This window comes from Bolinopsis microptera, chromosome 4, assembly GCF_026151205.1.
Source record: "Bolinopsis microptera isolate Bmic1 chromosome 4, MBARI_Bmic_1.0, whole genome shotgun sequence".
In the NCBI taxonomy this organism is placed as follows: domain Eukaryota; kingdom Metazoa; phylum Ctenophora; class Tentaculata; order Lobata; family Bolinopsidae; genus Bolinopsis; species Bolinopsis microptera.
Window position 1 is genome coordinate 9,001,826 of NC_087075.1, and position 25,086 is coordinate 9,026,911.

At 38.8% G+C, this 25,086-nt stretch overlaps 1 protein-coding gene across 2 annotated transcripts in view; it reads left to right on the forward strand.

Annotated features, from left to right (window-relative positions):
* The window catches only part of LOC134813740 (calcium/calmodulin-dependent protein kinase type II subunit alpha-like), a 56,146-nt gene that overhangs the window by 8,766 nt on the left and 22,294 nt on the right, over positions 1–25,086 (forward strand). For both annotated transcript variants that reach the window (XM_063821610.1, XM_063821611.1), the window contains exons 6-7: positions 4,301–4,384; positions 22,168–22,262. In XM_063821610.1, the coding sequence (XP_063677680.1) occupies positions 4,301–4,384; positions 22,168–22,262 (179 nt within the window). The remainder of the gene's footprint in view (positions 1–4,300; positions 4,385–22,167; positions 22,263–25,086) is intronic.

Sequence of the window (25,086 nt, forward strand, 5' to 3'; positions counted from 1 at the left end):
TACCGTTCGGTTTATAGTTCGCACAATTTAAAACTTTGGACCGTCAATTTAGCAGTACGGTATTTTACATTAAAACGTGAAACCCAAAATAAATATCAATTGTCCTGGCCAAGAAGTTGTTGACAACTATTTGAAGTTTCTAATATTGAACTTTTAAACATAATACATTTTGATTAATCAGGTTTATTAAACATCTTGGTATTAAATGGTTTGAAGTTTTTGAAGCATTGTTTACGGCCTGTTGCTTTGGTTCTTTTAGCCTTATATTTATTTTTTTTGGATAAATTTGTGATTATGTTGTGTTAGACTGATTGATTGTATATTCGTGGATTAATAGATTAAGTTATAATTTTTTAACGGTATCTTTTCGCTTGTAAGTTTTCTATCCTAGTTTAATGACAAAGGTTTTTCGAAGTCTAAAGGGATTTTGTTTATCACTCTGAGTTGGAACTCTCATTTGTCAACTACAATTAAAATAAACTGACCCTCTAAGCAAAACAATTATCTTGTAATAATGCTTTATCTGCTGTTTAATAATGTCTATTTTGATGTTATATCGTTAAGGTGACCTGGCTCAATTAAACCCCCCCATCGTATAACGGTGGTTTTTACATTTTAAAAATTTAAACGAGATGGACTGAGATAAAATCAGGGAACTAGTAAAATTATTATTACCATTTAATTTATATAATGATGCTAAACTGTATTGAAAAATATGGGAATAATTATAAACAGGTGTCATGAAGTAGATCCCCCAACCTTTAAACACATTACATTCTTAGATTCCACAGAAATTGGGAGCCATGTTTGAGATATGATACTAGTCTTCAATTTCAACATTCGTCATATAAGGAACTAGATTATGTCAATGGTGAGGAACTTCTTCAGAATTCGTCACAAGAAATAGCGTCTCCGCGATTCCCAAACCGGGAGGATAGGATTTATTTGATGGTAATCTGGTTACCTACCGCTTTTCAAGAACGATATCAAATTTTGGTGCCCAAATTTAAGATATCCAGTCAAGAACAGTTCATGGATAGGAAAACGATTTTTGACATAAAGGCCGACTAAAAAAACAGTATTACGTCTAGACAAACATTTCGTATCATCAAGAAAAATAGTTCAAAGTAATTTCTACATGGTAATGTTAAAATGTGAAATTGTGAAAAGTTGAAATTGTTAAAGTGATAAAACTTCATACACCTTTGAAGTGAATTGTACTGTTTACCTGTAAAAAACGCCCAATCCCTTCAAGTAATCACAAATAATATGAATAGATAAATATACTTGACAAAATACATGGAATTTATCGCAATTAACCATTTTACTTTAATTAATTGTTTAATTAATTGTTAATTAATATTAAAATATTTCACCGCACCCTTGCGACCTGTCACATCCCAAGTAGATTCACCAGCGGAAAGACTAGGTCATTTTGTTACCAATATACTTAACCAAGCACTAGACTTGGTTCCCGTTAACACTAAGAACACTCCTCAATTTCGGCAAAAATTAGAAGATCATTGGATGGGAAGAATAAACACAAACCACATAATGTTCACGGCTGATGTGAAAAGCCTCTACACAAATGTCCCACTTGTAGAAGGACACAAAGTTATCATAAAGTTCATAAAAAACAACAGGGATAAAATCGATACAAATGGAATGGACCTCGGGGACTTTGACTTGGTCCTCAAATCAGTCATACAGGCAGGATACTTCAGATTTGATTCAAAGTTCTACCAACAACTAAATGGACTCGGCATGGGTGTGAAACCAGCTCCACCATTTGCAATAATCTATGTTTACTGTACAATCGAATTGCCTCTGATGGAGAACGACTATTCCTACATACCAGAAGCTCCCCCCAAACCAGTAGGACTCCCAATCATAGATATGTGGGATAGATATGTAGATGACTGCTTCAGCATAATCGAGGGAGATGAAGACACAGTACTATTGCTGTTTAACTACATTAACTCGTTGAACAGGGATATACAGTTCACATATGAGTGCTCCAAAGATTGTGTTGCATTTTTGGACCTGAACATCTATATGAATACGGTGGACAAGAGGTTAGATTTTTCCTTATTTGTTAAACCAACCAGCCAGGACATATTCCTAAATTATGCCTCTGCTCACCCTCGTAGAACGATTCTGAACTCAGCCAAAAATGAGATCAGAAGGGCTATCAATAACAGCTCCACACCTGAACTACAAGATCTCAGTATCAACAGAATAGCTGATATGCTAAAGAAGAATAGTTTCCCTCCTAATATTGTCAAGAAACTTATTCGAGAAACACAGAATACACTGGATAAACAAAATGCGCCTAAAAAGAACTCAAAAATAGCTTACTTATCATTACCTTATATAAATGAACAGACGTGTCGAAAAGTCTACTATACCCTAAGAAATCAAAACCTCTTGGATTCCACCAGGGTAACATTCACATCAGGTCAACGTCTCATGGAAGCTTTAACAAGATCTAGCCTACAGCAAACAAAATGCAATAAACAAAGTGACAGCAAATGCTACCAGTGCGATAAATCCTGCATGATCAAAAACATTTGCTACCAATTAATATGCCAAATATGTAATAAGTCCTACATTGGGGAAACTGGTAGGTTTAAAAGAAGTAGAGCCTGGGAACACTACAAATCAGTAAGGGATGGCAACAAATCTACGGCCATGGGGAAGCACTACCTAGAGGAGCATGCAGACATTTCAATGCCAAACATACCGTTTCGGTTTATAGTTCGAAAAAGATGTAAAGACTATGTGGACCGTCAATTGTGGCAGTCGGTTCTAATAAAACGTGAAAACCCAGAAATAAATACTCAATTGTCTGAGTCCGTAAATGAAGGTGATTGGATAAAATATACTTGGAAGTTAATGTAATATTGAACTTATAAACATAGATAATTTTTGATTAATCAGTTTTATGAAGGAGCTATCTTGGTAAAATGTTTGTAGTATTATGAAGAATTGTTCACGGCTTGTTGCGGTTTGGATTCTTTTAGCCGTTATATTTTATGTTTCTTTTGGATAAATTTGTGATTGTTGTTGTGTTTCAAGATGTTATTTGTTGTTGTTATATTTCGTAGTATTAATAGATTAATTTAATAGATTATTTTAACATTGTATCTTTGCAGCTATGTAAGTTTTCAGTACGTCCTGTTTATGACAAAGGCATGTAGCCGAAACGTCGACAAAGAATTATGTTTTAACACACTGAGTGGAGACTCTCATTTCGTCAACTACAATTAAAAATAAATGATTGACCCACTCATAAGAGCAAAACAAGATTATCATTGCGTAATAATGCTTATATCTTGCTTAATAATGCGTATAGTTGTATCGTTATATCGTTAATGTGACTCTGGCTCAGATTATAACCCCGCCCCATCGTGATAAACTGCGTTTTTTTCTAATTTTAATATTTGAAGAATGAGAGGACTGAGATAAAATCAGGGAACTAAGTAAAATTTATTGAGTTTACCAGTTTAATTTATATAATGATGCTAATATCACTTGTATTGAAAAATATGGGAATACATATAATACAGGGTGGCCCAGAAGTAGATGCCCACACAACCCTTTAATAACTCACATAATTCTTCTTAGAATTGCACAGAAATTTCAGAGATTATAGATATGGATCAAACTTAGATTTCCTGAAAGATTCAACTTCGTCATATTATAGGACTATAGGAGGTGTCATGTGAGGAATATTCCCATCTCAGGAATTCGTCACAAAGAAATAGCCGGTCTCCCCGCAGGATTCCCAAACCGCGGGAGGATAGGATTTAATTTGATGGTAATCTGGTTACTCATACCAAGCTTTCAAGAGCTGTAATGCACTTTTTGGTGCCCAAATTTAGAGATATTCAGATTTCAGGACATGAATATGTTGTTAACTAGGGAAAACTGAATTTTTGCACATAAAAGCGCACTAATAAACACAGTATTGACGTGTAGATCAAACAATTTCTATTTCATCATCAGTAAAAAACGTTCAATAATTTCTTACATGGTAATGTTGAAAATGTTGAAATTGTTGAAATTGTTGAAATTGTTGAAAGTGGTTAAGAACAGGACTCACCTTTGGTACAGTGAATTGTAGCTGTTTCACCTGTATAGAACAGTCCTCGCCGTATCAAGTAATCATGAAATACATATGCAATCAAGAAAAACTATGACTTTGACATAATGAATGAAGTTTTATTCGCAATTAACATTTGATTAATTTAATTAATTGTTTAATTAATTGTTTAATTAATTGATTGTTAAATTCCAGGGTTTGCTGGGACTCCAGGATATCTGGCTCCAGAGGTTATTAAGAAGAATCCTTACGGGAAAAGAGTCGACCTTTGGGCCTGTGGTGAGTGTTTCGTTTGTGTGTTTGTTGAATCGTTTAAGTTTCTTAGTTGCAAGCTTATAAGTTTGTAAAATGTAAGTTTGTAAGATCTTAAGTTTGAAAAATTTAAGTTTGCAAGCTTGTATGCATAAAGTATGTCGCTAATTTATAGAAACAAGGATGTTGAATCCACAATAAAATAGGGGGTATCTTTACTAAATACTAGCCCTGAGCTGCTGCTAGAACGCAATGTACATTATAATTATCTTTGTGGTTCACCTCGCTCCACAATGAAGACAATGTCAAGGTATTATCTAGATTAACACAGGCCCGATACCTTGTCTGATCGAGTTCACAGCTGTAAGACACGTGCACAAACTCATCACGTGACCACAAATGTAACACGTGCATTTTCATATCACGTGACCACAACAATATAACACGTGCATTTTCTTATCACGTGACCACCCCCAGATAATTATCATGGCTCTCATTATTGTGTAATGTCTGGAAGAAAATGATATCTTCTACAGAAGTAGAGGCCCTAGAGGCTCAGTCATTATAAAAGTACTAGTGTAACCCGTGCCTACGGATGGGACTTCACTTTCACTATCGCAGTTGAAATGCAAAAGTATAAACCCGCCTATTATATTTGAAAACACGCATAACATTGTCGTATGAAAGTATGAACTCTCTCTACAGTCCAAACAGACCGCAATGAGTGCTCCCTCCCCTAATAGGCTTATAGTATTACATGACAGTGAATATCGAGGCTAAACTAATTATGATTTATGTACCAACGCTGCCTATGCCGAGACCGAGGAGGGAGAAAAAGTGGTCCATTTTATGTCACATTTGTGGTACAAAACCATCAATTAAACCACTTACCACCGACCGATTTAAAAAACCTTTATCATTTGGCTTCGTCAGAGTTTTCTCAGCACTATACCGAAATTACACGCGCACAGACAGACACACAGACAGACAGACACACATTCTGAGATTATTGTTTAAAATTAAGGTGACAGTGTCATTACTGGGATAGCATTGTGTGAGATAATATCTCGGATGATATCTCCATCTTCACAACGTCTACCTTGTAGACTGTAGTACGTTTTTTCTTACTTTTAACTGGAGCAGCATGGAGGTGCTTGTCATTATGTCATGTTACAGTTGGATATAGAGCTTTTCCGTACAAATTATTACGGGGCCTTCATGTTATGAAGCCAGGGTTCGGACTGGCTTTTACCCGGTTAAAACGTTACATTGAAATGACTTGCTCTTACCTTTGTAATAAGAGTGAGCTAAAGCTCCATGCTAAGATAAGTAACATCGTTAGTAACAATCATAACACTCCTCATATCTCAGATTCCACGTTATCTTCCAATGTATGTTACTAGACGTCTTTCCAAATGATACTTATTTGAATCGTTATCTATCTGAGTATCCTTTACATCCTTCCCAATCAATAAGCTGGATATTGACATTGGGGTAAAAGTTCAACGTGATAAAATATTATTATTCATGTAAATAATGTCCCTCATGATAATAATAGTGTCCGTTCATCACGTTATAACAAGATTCTTATCGTCAATAAAATATTATTAATCATGTAAATAACGTCCCTCATGATAATAATAATGTCTGTTCATCACGTTATAACAAGGATCTCATTGTCAATAATATATTATTAATCATGTAAATAATGTCCCTCATGATAATAATAATGTCCGTTCCTCGCGTTATAACAAAATGACGGTCATGAATTTACTGTCATGTATAATATAATATCGTTATGTATCATATTAATCCAATAGTCATGATAAATAGTATAACATATTTGTATCATTTCTATCATGTCCCAAATGTCCTATTCCCCTCTGAAATATCCCAAATTCCATCAATCCTCATCTGCGTCTGGTTGTCCGCTGGCCTCTGCATCTTCGTACCGCTTCTTCTTCCCGTCCGCCTGCAATAACCTCACTGGATTCCTAGTCCTCCCGGATCTCCGAACGGTTAGCGCCGCATCAGGTGGAGCTACCGGGGACTGTTCCATGACCTCCGGAACACCGTCGTTCACTTGAGGGTGTAGTTCATCTCGCTGGGGTTGTGTCATCGTAGGGCTGTCCGGCTCCGGAGCCACCTCACTGCTCACTACTCTCTTGTGCGTTTTCAAGTAGTTAAACCGTCTATCTTTACGCGTGCCTCTACTGTCCTTATCCACTGGCTCCATCGTGTAAGTATATCCGTCACCCTTGATCGCTGTTACCCTGTACGGCTCCGAGTAGCGGGGGGATGTCTTCCCGCCTTTATTGCTCCTTGCTTCGTCCGTGAGCCTATAACGCACCAAGTCGCCTACTTCGTACGGGGTTTGGCAGGGTCCTTCTTTCTCTGCTGATTCCACTCTCTCCTCTTGATATTCGACCAGGTTTGTTCGTGCTTGCTCAGTCAACAGTCTGCATTCTTCGTCCCTCTCCTCCAATACAGTTGTTCCAGGCTTCTTCACCTTATCCCTCTCCTGAGCAATCATGTCGTCTGGTCGGTTAAAATCCCTGCCAAACAACAGCCTAGCTGGAGTAAAACCTGTTGTAGCGTTGATCGAGTTGTTGTGGCTCCCTTGTACCAGGTATAAGGCCTCCGGCCACTTCTCCCCATCGTTCTCGCAAAGGCACCTGATCTGGTTCATTAACTGGTTCTGCCTCTCTACTTGCCCCTGGCTCTGGGGGTGTCCCGGTGAACCCAACTTGTGTCTGATACCCACTCTTTTACACAGTTCCTCGAACACCTCTGCAATAAAATGTGGACCTCTATCCGATCTCATCTTTTCCGGGATCCCGAAAAGACTTATCCATCTTTCGACTACTGCATCTGCTGCCGTTTTTGCTCTTGCATCAATGCTCGGTACAAAGATTATGAATCGACTAAACACATCTTGCATTTGGAGGACGTACCTGTATGGATGCTCCCTCGCTGTCTGGAATGGACCAAGAAAATCAAGCATCATCTCCTCCAGAGGTTTTCCGGGTATACTCGTCTTGGACACTGGCGCCTTGTTCGGGTTGTTGACGTGTTTGTTCAGACCACACTCTTCACATGCCTGAACGTATTGTTCTATGTCTTGCCTCATATTCGGCCACCAAAAGTTATCTCGTGCCCTCTTCCAGGTGCGTGTGTTCCCCATATGAGCCGCTGTAGCACTCCTATGAACAAGATTCATAATTTTGCCCCTGTATGTCTTAGGAACTATTACCCTGTTCTTTTCCACTGTTCCGAAAGGGTTGCTTTCCCGCTTCTTTCCCCCGTTGAACCGTAATCTTAATATCCCCTCTGAGTCGATGAAAATCCTGTCCCTATGCTTCCACATCGCTTTGACTTCCTCATCGTTGCTCCCGCTGGGCTTCCTCCACGATTCTGATTCACTATTCCCGGGGTTCAGATCTGTTCCTTTCAAAACCGCCTTACGCATCGTTTGTACTGCTGCGTCATTGCTCTGCTCGCTCAGGATCTGTTCTCGACTGACAGTTATCGCCTCCTCGCCTCCAGCGGTCATCACGACAAACACTTCGCTACGGTCTTTCACAGTTACATTTCCGTCACATTTGACCCGTGAAAGGTAATCAGCTATTCTCATCTCTGGGCTTTTCCCTTTCTTATGAGTGACTTTCATGTCAAACTGCTGAATCAGGTCTAACCAACGTCCCCTTCTCCCCGTCTCATTCTCCGGTTCAAGTGAACGAAGCCAACTCAGTGCTTGGTGGTCCGTAATCAGGTTGAACTGCTTGCCTAGATACACTCTGAACTTCACTACCGCCTTTACCATCGCCAACAACTCCTTCTCGGTAGCTGAGTATCCCTGTTCTGCTTTGGATAACGCGTGGTGGTAGAATGCCACAGGCTTCAGGGTATCCGGTGCTTCCATGCACCTCTGTGCCAGCATGGCTCCCGCTGCCATTTGACTACAGTCTGTTACTAAGGTGAATGGCTTATCCATGTCGGGCAAACTCAACGACACTGCGTCCGCAATCAATTTCTTTATTGTTGAAAATGATTCATTCATTTCCTCCGTCCACTTCAGCCGGGCATACGGCTGGTCCGTGATCGCATTATACAATGGCCTGGCAATCTGTGACAATCCTGGTAGCCACCTTTGCACGTAGCCAAACGCACCTAAAGCCCTTCTAAGCTCTCGTACATTATGAGGGCGCTCTATGCTCCTCAGTTGCTGCACTCTCTGTTCGTTTATCTTCACCATGCCTTCTTTGATGGTGCATCCCAAGTAACTGACTTCCCTGACTCCAAACTGGCACTTCTTCGATGCCAAGGCCAGGCCTGCATCCTTCACCTTTTCCAGCACCTTCTTGAGCCGTTTCATGAATACCTCCCAAGTTTCCCCCCAGACTAGGATGTCGTCCAAATAGCACAGTGCATCGACGAAGTTTGAACTCCCCAAGATCACTGACATCATCCTTTGGAATGAATATCCCGCACCTTTCAAACCAAACGGGGTTCTTCCTGCAAACTCATAATGCCCCCATGGTACTACAAATGCCGTTGTCTCCGAATCTTCCTTTCGTAGTGGTAACTGGTGGTATCCCGACTTTGCATCAAGGACTGCAAAGTACTTAGCCTTCCCCAGCCTGTCCAAAAGATCGTCAATGAGCGGTATTGGATGTAAAGTCGCTGTATTTGACTTCTCATTGGTTATCCGATAATCAATCGCCATCCTCAGGCTCCCGTCTTTCTTGCGTGCACACACTATGGGTGATGCCCATTGGCTGTTAGATTCCCTGACTACTCCTTGTTTGAGTAGCTCATCGACGTGTTCCCGGACTTCATCGGCTAACTCTTTTGACAACCTCCTCGGCTTGCTCACTACTGGTGAGCTGTCCTCTTTCAGCCTTATGGTGTGCTCCACACCCACTCTAACAATAGGCAGCTCTCCTCCCTTATAGAACACACCTTCATATCTGTTTAGAAGTCCTATTAATTGACCCCTCTTGCTCGGCTCCAGCTCACTGCACACCAACTCGCTCAATTCCGTTGCTTTGCCTTTCTTTGTAGCCCTGGTGAACGCTTTACCCGCATTGTGGTTTGATACCCATACGGTCCCGAGTTCAACTGTAGCAATGGGATCCCCTTCTGCCAGGGTCACTTCTTCCTCTCCTAGATTTGCTACCCTGATCTGTACCTTACCACTCTTTGTTCCCTGAACAATCCCGTAAGGTGTGCTTACTAGCTTATCGTCAAACGTTATTGGTTGAACCATATACTCCTTACCCATCTCCATGTTGGGGATGTAACATGTCACTAACGCCTCACTCCTGGTAGGGATCTTACGTTCGGCATCCACTACCACTTCCACTGAGTTCTCCTCCTCAATGGTCCCTGCGACGCTGCTCCTGCCTGCGGCTGGGTGGCATAGCAACTCTATCTCTTCACTGTTACCATTGATAGTCATCACACTCTTGTTGAAGTCAAATGATATGTTGGCTATCCTAGACCAGAAATCTATCCCCAATATCATCGAGCAGATCATCTTCTCAACCACAATGAATCGCTGGTGGGCAAAAGTCAGTCCACCCACAGAGACAGTTCTTCGTATCTCTCCCGTGACAGGTATTCTTTCGCCGGATACTCCTCTCCCACATAACGCCGATTTCTCCATTGTGGCCTTCTCCTGTTCTGTGAGTAAGTCTTCACATATTAATGACCACTGGGCCCCTGTATCGAACAGTGCTGTTTCCTCAACTCCATTCTCCCACTTAATCCTAATATATGGTGTCGAGTTCAGACCCTCTGAAGCGATCCCCTTCATCTGTTGTAACTGCTTCCGCCGTCCTTTACCACCCTTCTCAGGAGTAATGACCCGAAACTGGGCTCTGGCACATGCCCAAGGTTTCACGTCATGCTCCTCCCCTTCTCTGCTGCTAGGTTGCTCTCCAGTATTCTCCCCGCCCCCATCACTCTGCCCGTCTATAGGGGGCTCTACCGAAAATCCGTACCCCTTCCTCTTCCAGCCTTGTCACCTCTTCTTGCCGGTCTCCACGTAGGGTCCTCCTTCTTTCGCACTGCGCAGTGAAACCACCCCCCTCGGTGTTTCTTTTTACAGTAGAAGCATTCAAGGAATTCTAGTGGTAGCCCGTCTGATGATTCACCACTTCCTCTCGAACTGCTGCTCCTATTTGACCGGCCTGACTCGCCGGACGATTGCTTCCTCCTGTCTCCAGCATGTGACGATGACTTTTGCTCCCACGCGCTAACCGAATATTCTTGTGCTGCGTTGATGCTGCCGGTCTCCTTACCCATGGCTTTTACTGCGTCGTCCGTCTTCTTTGCTATATCCGCTACCTTTAGGAGGTCCTCCAGGGGTTTCGCCTCTTGCCGTGATTTCATCCAGCCACCCTCTAGCAGCTTCCGCTTGATCCTCTCGTCCCCCAATCCACTTACAAACTTCCATGCTACCCTTCTGTCGAGGTCTAATTGGCTATCTCCGTCGTATGCCTCCTTCACCGTCATTTGCAGTCGGGTCATGTAGTCACTGATTGTCTCCCTGGGCTCCTGGATACTCTTCTCAAACCCAAGAATGTTCAGTTCGATTGCCTGTACATTCGTGAATTTATCCTTCAACTTACTCACAAGTAATTCGTCGTTACTTGTCCACGGATTCAGCATGGAGCTCGCAAAACTCACGTAGTCAAATGCTTCCCCTTGCAGACAAAGCGTCAGCTTCCCAGCCCTGTAGGATGGGGAGTCCCACCCTCTCAGTCGTGCCCGCATGTTCAGCTCTTTGACCACTTTATATCTCTCGATGAACCTTCTCATTGAAACTGCAGAGTAGTCCCCGTCGTGTCCGAAAGATAGGTCTATCCTCTCTTCCTTTCCCATCGCGTCGTACGGCGTCCCCAGTACTTCTTCCTCTACTGGCTCCTGTTTCACCTTGGTGCTTCCTTGGGCCATTTCTCCGCCATAACTGCCCGTCAGCATTGTACAGGCTAGTACTGTTTCTGCGCAACTCTTCTGAAAGTACTCCGCCTCGACATTGTCATTCGCCAAGTCCTCTTGGGCCAATGTCATCCGCTGGAGCAACTCTACTGCTTCCTTGTTCATTTCCTCCCACTTCGCTTTATTCTCCTGGATCCGCTCCTGAACATTGCCAGCATTCTTCTTGATCTCCCGGTTCTCTACTTCCAGGGCTGCGATCTTTTCCGACATTTCTTTGTTGTTCTTCATCAACAAAGCCAAGCTGGCCTGCACCTCTTTCATCTGTTCATCCATAGCGTCGTTCGTATTCACTTCTGTCACCAATGAAATGACTTGCTCTTACCTTTGTAATAAGAGTGAGCTAAAGCTCCATGCTAAGATAAGTAACATCGTTAGTAACAATCATAACAACATAATACTGAAATATAAAACTTGTGAGCCATCTTCATATTTGAAATGAAGGGGATTTAACTTTTAAGTTCGTATCTTAAAATATGGATAGGTACGAGATTAAATCTCCATAATGTAATAATTTAACATTAAAGATATGAGATTTAACTAAAGATATGAGATTGACATCCATATCGTGATAAATATTAAATCGTTAGAGTCAGTCAGCCGAAACAAATGTTGGTAAAATTGTTGGATCAAAAATTCCAGCCACGATTTATTTTCAAAATAAATAATTTAACAACAGTAAACGACATGTCATTTCTGTGAAAAGTAGAACTATAATTCACTATAATTAATATCAAAATCTATGTGATTCACTCGTTCCTGACATTACCTTGTGTTCGTCTGGTCAAATAGTAGCAATCTAATCAGAACCACAAACCATGAAATTTAATCAGCAAATGAACATGGAGGGTTTGATCATATCTATTGAGCAGAATGGTTTATTTCATAGCATCTCATGGTTATGTGTTATAGCAGATAGCTATCCAATCAATTTAATATGCATTGTTTTAGAGAGTAAGTGTTGATCACCAAACCAAGCTACATTGTTACACAACTAATAGATCCTTGTTACACAACTAATAGATCCTTGTTACCCAACTAATAGAGCCTTGTTACCCAACTAATAGAGCCTTATTACACAACTAATAGAGCCTTGTTACACAACTAATAGAGCCTTGTTACACAACTAATAGAGCCTTGTTACACAACTAATAGAGCCTTGTTACACAGCTGTTACACAGCTAACTATTCCTCGTTACACAGCTAATATACTCATGTAATACGACTAATAGAGCCATTTTACACGACTAATTGGGTTCAAATGACCAATTAGGGTAATTAAATAGAGAATTAATTGATCTCTCTCTCTGTTATAAGAGCTGAGTAATAGCTGTGTATATTACACTGGGTGATTTGTCCATGTTATCATTTTACTGAAATTTAAACTCTCAAGAGGAATTGCGAGCCTGAAGTGGGATTGGAATTTGTGGAGGAGTTATCTGGCGTAGATAAGAGTTAGTCCCGACCTGGTAGTAGTACTTGCGGGTACACTTGCGGGTACTCTTGCGGGTACACTTGCGGGTACACTTGCGGGTACACTTGCGGGTACTTTTGCGGGTACACTTGCGGGTACTTTTGCGGGTACACTTGCGGGTACACTTGCGGGTACACTTGCGGGTACACTTGCAGGTACAGTATAGTACACTGTAACAGTTCTGTACATTTAACTAGATACACTAGGTGATCTATTGGTACACTGGAATCTGTCCGACTCTAATTTGTTACCGTTACTAATGGTGGGGAGATACCGCTGATATTCCGTATTTGGTAGGATTGCGTAATTCCTTAATATAGACCATACTCCAATGGAGTAACTCCATGTAGTAATGTACAACAATGTACAAGTGTTACGTTTTATTTTGGCGGGGGAATGACTACAGGTATGAAGGATCTTGAAATCTTGAAATCTTGAAGTATTCATCATTAGAGACGCATAACAGTCAGATTATTTGTTATACTCACATTAGTAATTTTGAGAGTATCAAAGTATTTGACCAAATGTTAGGACAATGTGTATTGACATAGATTACCACATAAAAGTATTAATTTATTACTCAGGTATATTATTACCTGTTTATTACTCCATGTAATAGTAGAAATTAAATGAGCTTAGCATGTTTCATCAAACTGATGAACAGGGGATATTTTGTTACTCCGCGGTTACTCAGTCATCAGTGATTACCCTTGGGTTACTTAGCGGTTAATCAGAGTATTCCAAGCAAGCATGGTATCGAAAATATTGAAGTCAGACATACACGTGCTCATTGGTTGGTAATGGTTCTCTGGAATCAGGGTGACTGTGATGTGCTATACTACCAATACGGGTGGTCAAAATGTGGTGCTTGACCAATACTGGCGAGTGGCATGGTGGTCAAAATGTGGTGCTTGACCAATACTGGTGAGTGGCATGGTGGTCAAAATGTGTTACTTTACCAATGTTTAATATACTGGTGGTTGATTTTTCATGTGTGTCCGAATATTTTCATTAATTACACTATATACCGCGGTGCAACTCACGCTCAAGTCATCCTTTTCATGTTAATTTAACGGTACCCTGCTGATCAGAAATCTGTGTGATTGTGTACTGCCAATCATGAACGTAGTGGTTCATTAATTAAGATATTATTTGCTACTGAATCCAGAACTTTCCAAAATTCACAATAATCATGAGATGAAATACACACTAATTATAAATCTCTAATAATCACACTTTATCTGAAATGTTTGGTCACGTGATCAGATGTAGTTCCAATAACCTGAAATCTTGAGTCAGCGACAACACTGAAATGTAGTGTCACTAGCTGAGAACACAAGGTAAACCACGTTCTTAACATTGCTGTGGAATGGTAGGTATGTAGATATTTAGTGACATCTCTGGTTCAAATACAGCACAGTTCTAAATCTACCAATACAACACATTTATCAATCTACCAAATACAACACAGTTCTCAATCTCCCAAATACAGCACAGTTCTAAATCTACCAATACAACACAGTTATCAATCTACCAAATACAACACAGTTCTCAATCTCCCAAATACAGCACAGTTCTCAATCTCCCAAGTACAGCACAGTTCTAAATCTACCAAATACAACACAGTTCTCAATCTACCGAATACAACACAGTTCTCAATCTACCAAATATAGCACAGTTCTAAATCTCCCAAATACATCACAGTTCTCAATCTACCAAATACAACACAGTTCTAAATCTACCAAATACAACACAGTTATCAATCTACCAAATACAACACAGTTCTCAATCTACCAAATACATCACAGTTCTCAATCTCCCAAATACAACACAGTTCTCAATCTCCCAAATACAGCACAGTTCTCAATCTCCCAAGTACAGCACAGTTCTAAATCTACCAAATACAACACAGTTCTCAATCTACCAAATACAACACAGTTCTCAATCTACCAAATATAGCACAGTTCTAAATCTCCCAAATACATCACAGTTCTCAATCTACCAAATACAACACAGTTCTAAATCTACCAAATACAACACAGTTATCAATCTACCAAATACAACACAATTCTCAATCTACCAAATAAAGCACAGTTCTCAATCTCCCAAATACAGCACAGTTCTAAATCTACCAAATACAACACAGTTATCAATCTCCCAAATACAGCACAGTTCTAAATCTCCCAAATACAGCACAGTTCTAAATCTCCCAAACACATCACAGTTCTAAATCTACCAAATACAACACAGTTCTCAATCCACCAAATACAGCACAGTTCTAAATTTACCAAATACAACACAGTTCTCAATCTCCCAAATACAGCACAGTTCTAAATCTACCAAATACAGCACAGTTCTCAATCTACCAAATACATCACAGTTCTAAAACTACACAATACAACACAGTTCTAAATCTACCAAATACAACACAGTTATCAATCTACCAAATACAACACAGTTCTCAATCTACCAAATAAAGCACAGTTCTTAATCTCCCATATACAGCACAGTTCTAAAATCTAAATCTCCCAAATACATCACAGTTATCAATCTACCAAATACAACACAGTTCTCAATCTCCCAAATACAGCACAGTTCTCAATCTCCCAAATACAGCACAGTTCTAAATCTCCCAAATACATCACAGTTCTAAATCTACCAAATACAGCACAGTTCTCAATCCACCAAATACAGCACAGTTCTAAATTTACCAAATACAACACAGTTCTCAATCTCCCAAATACAGCACAGTTCTAAAACTACAAAATACAACACAGTTCTCAATCTCCCAAATACAGCACAGTTATCAATCTACCAAATACAACACAGTTCTCAATCTCCCAAATAAAGCACAGTTCTCAAGCTCCCAAATACATCACAGTTCTAAATCTACCAAATACAACACAGTTATCAATCTACCAAATACAACACAGTTCTCAATCCACCAAATACAGCACAGTTCTCAATCTCCCAAATACAGCACAGTTCTAAATCTCCCAAATACATCACAGTTCTAAATCTACCAAATACAGCACAGTTCTCAATCCACCAAATACAGCACAGTTCTAAATTTACCAAATACAACACAGTTCTCAATCTCCCAAATACAGCACAGTTCTAAATTTACCAAATACAACACAGTTCTCAATCTCCCAAATACAGCACAGTTCTAAAACTACAAAATACAACACAGTTCTCAATCTCCCAAATACAGCACAGTTATCAATCTACCAAATACAACACAGTTCTCAATCTCCCAAATAAAGCACAGTTCTCAAGCTCCCAAATACATCACAGTTCTAAATCTACCAAATACAACACAGTTATCAATCTACCAAATACAACACAGTTCTCAATCTACCAAATACAACACAGTTCTCAATCCACCAAATACAGCACAGTTCTCCATCTCCCAAATACAGCACAGTTCTAAATCTCCCAAATACATCACAGTTCTAAATCTACCAAATACAGCACAGTTCTCAATCCACCAAATACAGCACAGTTCTAAATTTACCAAATACAACACAGTTCTCAATCTCCCAAATACAGCACAGTTCTAAAACTACAAAATACAACACAGTTCTCAATCTCCCAAATACAGCACAGTTATCAATCTACCAAATACAACACAGTTCTCAATCTCCCAAATAAAGCACAGTTCTCAAGCTCCCAAATACATCACAGTTATAAATCTACCAAATACAACACAGTTATCAATCTACCAAATACAACACAGTTCTCAATCTACCAAATACAACACAGTTCTCAATCTCCCAAATACAGCACAGTTATCAATCTACCAAATACAGCACAGTTCTCAATCTCCCAAATACAGCACAGTTCTCAATCCACCAAATACAGCACAGTTATCAATCTACCAAATACAACACAGTTCTCAATCTACCAAATACAACACAGTTCTCAATCTCCCAAATACAGCACAGTTATCAATCTACTACATACAGCACAGTTATCAATCTACCAAATACAGCACAGTTCTCAATCTCCCAAATACAGCACAGTTCTCAATCCACCAAATACAGCACAGTTCTAAATCTACCAAATACAACACAGTTCTCAATCCACCAAATACAGCACAGTTCTAGATTTACCAAATACAACACAGTTCTCAATCTCCCAGATACAGCACAGTTCTAAAACTACAAAATACAACACAGTTCTCAATCTCCCAAATACAGCACAGTTATCAATCTACCAAATACAGCACAGTTCTCAATCTACCACATACAGCACAGTTATCAATCTACCACAGTTCTCAATCTACCAAATACAGCACAGTTCTCAATCTACCAAATACAACACAGTTCTCAATCTACCAAATACAACATAGTTCTCAATCCACCAAATACAGCACAGTTCTCCATCTCCCAAATACAGCACAGTTCTAAATCTCCCAAATACATCACAGTTCTAAATCTACCAAATACAGCACAGTTCTCAATCCACCAAATACAGCACAGTTCTAAATTTACCAAATACAACACAGTTCTCAATCTCCCAAATACAACACAGTTCTCAATCTACCACATACAGCACAGTTATCAATCTACCACAGTTCTCAATCTACCAAATACAACACAGTTATCAATCTACCAAATACAACACAGTTCTCAATCTACCAAATACAACACAGTTCTCAATCCACCAAATACAGCACAGTTCTCCATCTCCCAAATACAGCACAGTTCTAAATCTCCCAAATACATCACAGTTCTAAATCTACCAAATACAGCACAGTTCTCAATCCACCAAATACAGCACAGTTCTAAATTTACCAAATACAACACAGTTCTCAATCTCCCAAATACAGCACAGTTCTAAAACTACAAAATACAACACAGTTCTCAATCTCCCAAATACAGCACAGTTATCAATCTACCAAATACAACACAGTTCTCAATCTCCCAAATAAAGCACAGTTCTCAAGCTCCCAAATACATCACAGTTATAAATCTACCAAATACAACACAGTTATCAATCTACCAAATACAACACAGTTCTCAATCTACCAAATACAACACAGTTCTCAATCCACCAAATACAGCACAGTTCTAGATTTACCAAATACAACACAGTTCTCAATCTCCCAAATACAGCACAGTTCTAAAACTACAAAATACAACACAGTTCTCAATCTCCCAAATACAGCACAGTTATCAATCTACCAAATACAGCACAGTTCTCAATCTACCACATACAGCACAGTTATCAATCTACCACAGTTCTCAATCTACCAAATACAGCACAGTTCTCAATCTAAAATCTACCAAATACAGCACAGTTCTCAATCTACCAAATACAGCACAGTTCTCAATCTCCCAGATACATCACAGTTCTCAATCCACCAAATACAGCACAGTTCTAAATCTACCAAATACAACACAGTTCTCAATCTCCCAAATACAGCACAGTTCTAAAACTACCAAATACAACACAGTTCTCAATCTCCCAAATACAGCACAGTTATCAATCTACCGAATACAGCACAGTTCTCAATCTACTACATACAGCACAGTTATCAATCTACCACAGTTCTCAATCTACCAAATACAGCACAGTTCTCAATCCAGCAAATACAGCACAATTCTCAATCTCACAAATACATCACAGTTCTCAATCCACCAAATACAGCACAGTTCTAAATCTACCAAATACAACACAGTTCTCAATCTCCTAAATACAGCACAGTTCTAAAACTACCAAATACAACACAGTTCTCAATCTCCCAAATACAGCACAGTTATCAATCTACCAAATACAGCACAGTTCTCAATCTACTACATACAGCACAGTTATCAATCTACCACAGTTCTCAATCTACCAAATACAGCACAGTTCTCAATCCAGCAAATACAGCACAGTTCTCAATCTACCAAATACAGCACAGTTCTCAATCTACCAAATACAGCACAGTTCTCAATCTACCAAATACAGCACAGTTCTCAATCTACCAAATACAGCACAGTTCTCAATCTACCACAGTTCTCAATCTACCAAATATACTGAACGTTAGTTAGAACACTTAAACCATTTAGCTAGAGACTGGTTATGCCGACTGTACAATGTTTCCGCCAATAGCACAGTTCCAAGGACAATAGGAGAAAGCTTTATTAGTCGGTCAAATGCAACAGTTGCTCGTGAAATCTGTCTTGGTCTAGAGGAGTCTATAATGGTTTACTCTATCAAAGGTCCAGGACGATTACTCCAGGTTCTGCACTCTAATTCACGTGACCAGATGCTGTGCTCTGATTGGTTGGTTTGGGTCACGTCTGCAGGGTTTGTTGTAAGTCATTGTATACTGTATAGTGTAGTCGAAATAAAGACTTAATCAGAACATGTTTCGTATACATAGTACATGTACTAGTGTCTGTTAAATAATGAATAATTTATGTCACCTTACTTAGCATGTCCACAGAAATATTCGCAAGGCCACATTGGTGAATATAAAATATCCTATCATCCATGAACTATAAAAGTATAAAGCACATTGTATTACTGTATTACCCCCCACCCCCCACCCCCCCTCTCTCTCTCTCTCTCTCTCTCTCTCTCTCTCTCTCTCTCTCTCTCTCTCTCTCTCTCTCTCTCTCTCTCTCTCTCTCTCTCTCTCTCTCTCTCTCTCTCTCTCTCTCTCTCTATCTCTCTCTCTCTCTCTCTCTCTCTCTCTCTCTCTCTCTCTCTCTCTCTCTCTCTCTCTCTCTCTCTACCCTGTACAGTACCTATTCAGCTCTTTTCCAGCACCAAATCTGCTTTAATCGCTCCTTACACCCATCCACCTCCTAATGGTAAGTTCAAATCACATGACCAGCAGATACTGCGTTCTGATTGGTTGGTTTGTGTCACGTGGCTGGGATACTGTCCCCTGATTGGTCGAGGTTAATTGCTCTAAATGCACGGTAAGAGAGGCTCTCATATCCTGAACCGGGGTCAGTAGAAATTAAAGTGTGTGGAAATTGTAATACATTATTAGGGTAATAGGTAATGTATAGTGTACATTGGATTGTGTACTATGTTTATTGTATAGTGTGTATTAAGGGTAATATACAATGTAATTTATAAAGGGTAATGTACTGTTTGTACTCATTTCCTCTCTGAGCTAGCTAGTGTATATCAGTTTCTTGTTGGTGTTTTGTCTGTGTTTGTTTGTCCGTAGTAGGAATATACTGTAACTTTGGAGACTGGGCGCAGTAATGTCCCAGAGGGTTTGTAACATCATGGATGCTGACTAAGCTTACCTGATCCTCTCCAACTTGTATTAGTACACTACTTCATTCACACCAGTCATTTCACTACATTAAACTGATTGAGGTTATGCCCTTTGTACATGCTGAAGCGATATGCTATGATGAGTGGAATATGAGTTAGGATCAGTTTGGTCCGTTTCATGGCAAAAACATTTATTGATTATGTACTGTTTGTACTTTATCATGGTAGTATACAGTGTATATTATGGTGATATAATATACATTTTGCAATGTGGTAATATACAGTGTACATAAGGGTAATATATGTAAGTTTTATAAGGGTAATAGTATACAGTAAAATGTAAATCAGAGTAATATACAATATAAATGATCGTAAAATCATACTATACATTCAGCACATACCATGTACATATTATATTGAGACAAATCAACGAGTAAATCTCTTAGATTGGACCAAATGTTTCATCTAATGCATAATTTTGTAGCTTAATGTGCTGAAATTAGTTCATTATTATACCGAATAGACTCCTTATAAGATACATATGTTTAGACTTAGCCAGATATTTTGCGGGCACTTATTCTTACGATTTTATAGAAGTGAATTATCTTCAAAGACATAAATTTTCGCGAATTTTAATGATTTAATCGAGAACTAAGTCAGAATCAATTTATTTCAAGGCAGTTTGTGAGTTTGTGTTTCCTAAAATAATCACTAAAATAAATTCACTTCTCAAATTAATGGTTTCATAGCAATACTGGGATACTGCTGGGATATGATACTGCGTTCTGATTGGTTGGTTTCTGTCACATGGCTGTGATACTGCGTTCTGATTGATTGGTATTTGGTTTGTGTCACATGGCTGTGATACTGCGTTCTTATTGGTCTGACGAAGAATGTTGACATAAGCACACAAGATAACCTCAATAAAAATGAACTTTGACATTTACCAATCTGCCTCCCCACCAGTATTCACATAATATTTGACACTCTACCAGCGTGAGAGATACTCTGTTAAAACTTGGGGATAGTATCCGTGTCTTAACAGTGTAACTAAGTGATTCAAGCACGGAGGGGTGTATTGTGTTACAAACTAACTAAGATTAACAACTGTTATCTGATGGAGTCACCGTGGAGTTACCAGTCAGACCTCTTATCATGACAATTACACGTGACGTCATCACACTGTCACGTGATATCATCACACTGTAACGTGACGTCATCACACTGTCACGTGACGTCATCACACTGTCACGTGACGTCATCACACTGTTACCAGTCAGACCTCTTATCATGATATCACTGTTTAATCTGTATTATATTAATACAGTGTACTGTGTTATGTAGAGCACATCAATATTGTTACTCTACAAAGTTATATTCACTACAATATCCATATAAAATGTTGAACGAAAAGTATACTTTTGTCTATAGCACAGCTATGAAAATCTTTTCGTGGTCGTGATATAATGTTGATGGAAATTAAAACACTCTCCAAAAAGTCACGTGACTTTATGAAACTGTCACGTGACGATATCCCATCTCCATTACAATGATTAACCTGGTGACCACAGACTGGGTGTCCTAGAAATGATTGTAGAGTGACTCATATGTCACAGTACAAACTAAAGGTATCCTTCACCTCCCAGTTTCATCTCACAAGTTAGTTCCATCCTTCTGTAGGTGAAATAAAAGTATACACAAACAAGATACAAGGGCAGGTCTCTCCCACAAGTTGGGATGGCCTGAGGTGCTTATCTCCTTTTCAGTAACCCTATAGAGCCTCTGTGCCGAGGCTCTATACTAAGAAAGTATACAGTTATGTTGATTTATAATAATGATAACAATTGTTATACAATTATTACAGCTATGTTTATTTATGTGGTAATGAATGCTCAATGTCCCTCCTTGCTCTACAACCCTAGCATCTTGTTGTGATGCGCGTCTCATGTTTTAAGAGGAAATAGTTAGACTTATTTTTTCAATACTCCGGTGTTGACTGTTATGTGGTCCTTTTTTAAAACATAAAATTATTTGTGATTTTTTTCTGGAATTGTCCACGACATTCTATATTCGAGATAAACAATTTGACTTATTTATTTTTCAGGTGTGGTACTCTACATTTTGCTGGCGGGATATCCTCCATTCTGGGACGAAGACAAGTACAAAATGTACGAACAAATAGTGCACGGAGACTACGATGTAAGTACTACTCTAAAAAAAGGGAGGGGGATTTATGATTTTAGGGGAGGGACATTTTATTTCTGGAGGGGGACTTTTCTATGGGTACTAACCAGTAATTTACGGGTAAAATAACTATAATATGGGTAAAATAACTATAATATTCTTTAGCTTTAGTTAATAATACCATCTACTTAACTTCCAATCCTCCAATAGCTTCTGACCTTTACAAGATCCTTCTCAGCTGTCAGCCATCATCAAGTCACCAATAAGCTGATAAAAATATAAAATATACCATTTCTGTCACATATTGCACCATTATGAAGGGGGTTATTTGAAATATATCTATCATTAAACATATTCAAATCTCAAGTATTATATTGTAAAGCTGAAATTTCAGTTTTTACCATTTTATTCGCTGTTTCATCAAACTTAAACCCAAGAATAAGCCAACATGTGACTTGCAATCCGAATAATGCCAGAAAATAGAGCATTAATATAAGAAAGATATTCACTGTAATTGTAATATTCCGTGGTCAGTCTGTCACAGAGAATCTTTAGTGTGCTTTCCTTAATATGGAATAATCGATGTAAAAATTCTCAAATTACGGCAGAAATGGTTGGGTTGCAATGGTTTTGTAATCGACGAATGTTTTGTCATCTTACAATCACGTGACACCATGGCACTGTTACGTGACGTCATTGCACTGTGATGTGACGTCATTAGACTGTGGACAATGACGTCACGTGACATCATCACACTGTCACGTGACGTCATCAAACAGCACAATAACCTGCGATCGCGTGATTTATGTCTCAGCTCGATTGTGTCAAATTTATCGATAACCACATTATCGAGAACAATGTTACAAAATGTTAATTTTATAAATGGTTTGTAAATGGATACACAGAGATTTTGGTAATATCAATGATAAGTTGCAGGAACACATCAAATGTTGCTATGAAGGACACAGACTGGATGATGGCTACTTATTTGAAATTATTTTGAAATTATTTTGAAATTATTTTATATTTCTCAATTCAACCCTGATATGAAGCTGAAGAATTTAACTAAGAGACTATAACTTAGAGATCTTAACTTAGAGATCTTAACTTAGAGATCTTAACTTAGAGGTCTTAACTTAGAGATCTTAACTTAGAGATCTTAACTTAGAGATCTTAAATTAGAGATCTGAAATTAGAGATCTTAAATTAGAGATCTTAACTTAGAGATCTTAAATTAGAGATCTTAACTTAGAGATCTTAAATTAGAGATCTTAAATTAGAGATCTTAACTTAGAGATCTTAAATTAGAGATCTGAAATTAGAGATCTTAAATTAGAGATCTGAAATTAGAGATCTTAAATTAGAGATCTTAACTTAGAGATCTTAAATTAGAGATCTTAACTTAGAGATCTTAAATTAGAGATCTTAAATTAGAGATCTTAAATTAGAGATCTTAAATTAGAGGATCTGACTTATAGTTTTAATCACTGCTGCTTCTAGTGAATTGTCCATTGCAATATCGGCAACACCACAAAATCACAGCCGTAAAAAGCTAGTCTCCAATTCTCGAGCTTTTTAGTGGAAATTCGATTGCAATTTCTAACTTTTAGCAGTCACCTTTTCGCGGCCGTGATGTAATATGAATGTATGATGTGTAACTTCTGATTACTGATGTTCAGTGCTGAATTATGAACAAATATTACCCAACCTAATTATCTTAATTATCTGACTTACCCTAATTAATTTAACTATCCTAATTATCTTAATTATCCTTATTACAGTATTGACCCCGATTGACTGCGCTCGATTTACCGCGGCCGTTTCCTCTCCCCAAATAGGGCCTAACATACATAATGTAAACAAACAAAACCCCAATTAACCGCGGTAAACGGGTTTTACTCTACTTAATTATCCTAGTTAATCCCACGCAGACAAGTTGTCGAATACTAAATAGTAAATTACATCTGAATATTATATTCTATAGTAATTTCATCAAATCGCGACAGTTCGACTGCGCAACTTTAGCTGAAGATGCCCAGACTGGCGGCATTGGAAAATAAACAATAAAGAAAATAAATAGAATTACATAATATCTAAACCCGCTATGATATTTAAAGAGCTACTTTAGATGTTAATGTAAGTACTGTAGATGTTAATGTAGGTACTGTAGATGATTTAAAGAAAATCATAAGAATTGAAGGTTAATAAAAGTTGTCTGTGCCTGATACCGATATATCATTCTCTTCTACCCGATACGGTGATGTATCGGGGGGGGGGGGGGGGGGGGGGGGCCAATGGCATAAATGGAGAAAATGGAGAATTACTCATAGGTTTTTCCATTTTCTCCATAGAAATAGTCTCCATTTTATGCCATTTTATGCCATTTTATGCCATTAAAAACCTGAAAAATTTAGAATTTCGAGAAAAATTATTAAAAAAAAAAGATATTTTCGGCCAATAATGAACAGGGTATCATGAAACATGGAGAAAAGTGGTTTTCAGAAAAACTTTGAAAAATGTTGACTCAGAAAATTTTCGGTCCGAGTCATTTTCGATACGTACCTCCCGTATCGAGAGCTCCCGATTCTGAGCTCGTGTTGCAAAGGGGAGGCCTGCCTTCCGAGATCGCATTACCTCGAGTCCAAAATTGTGTATCGAGGGGAAGGTGTGGACTTCGAAAAACCGAAAAAATATTTTCGGCAAATAATGAACAGGGTAGCAATGACATACGTTGCATGCCACTTTTCGCGCTATCTCTGATATTTGGGATACGTAACATGTATCAAGGGTAGCATGAAACGTGGAGAAAAGCGGTTTTCAGAAAAAAAATTTGAAAAAT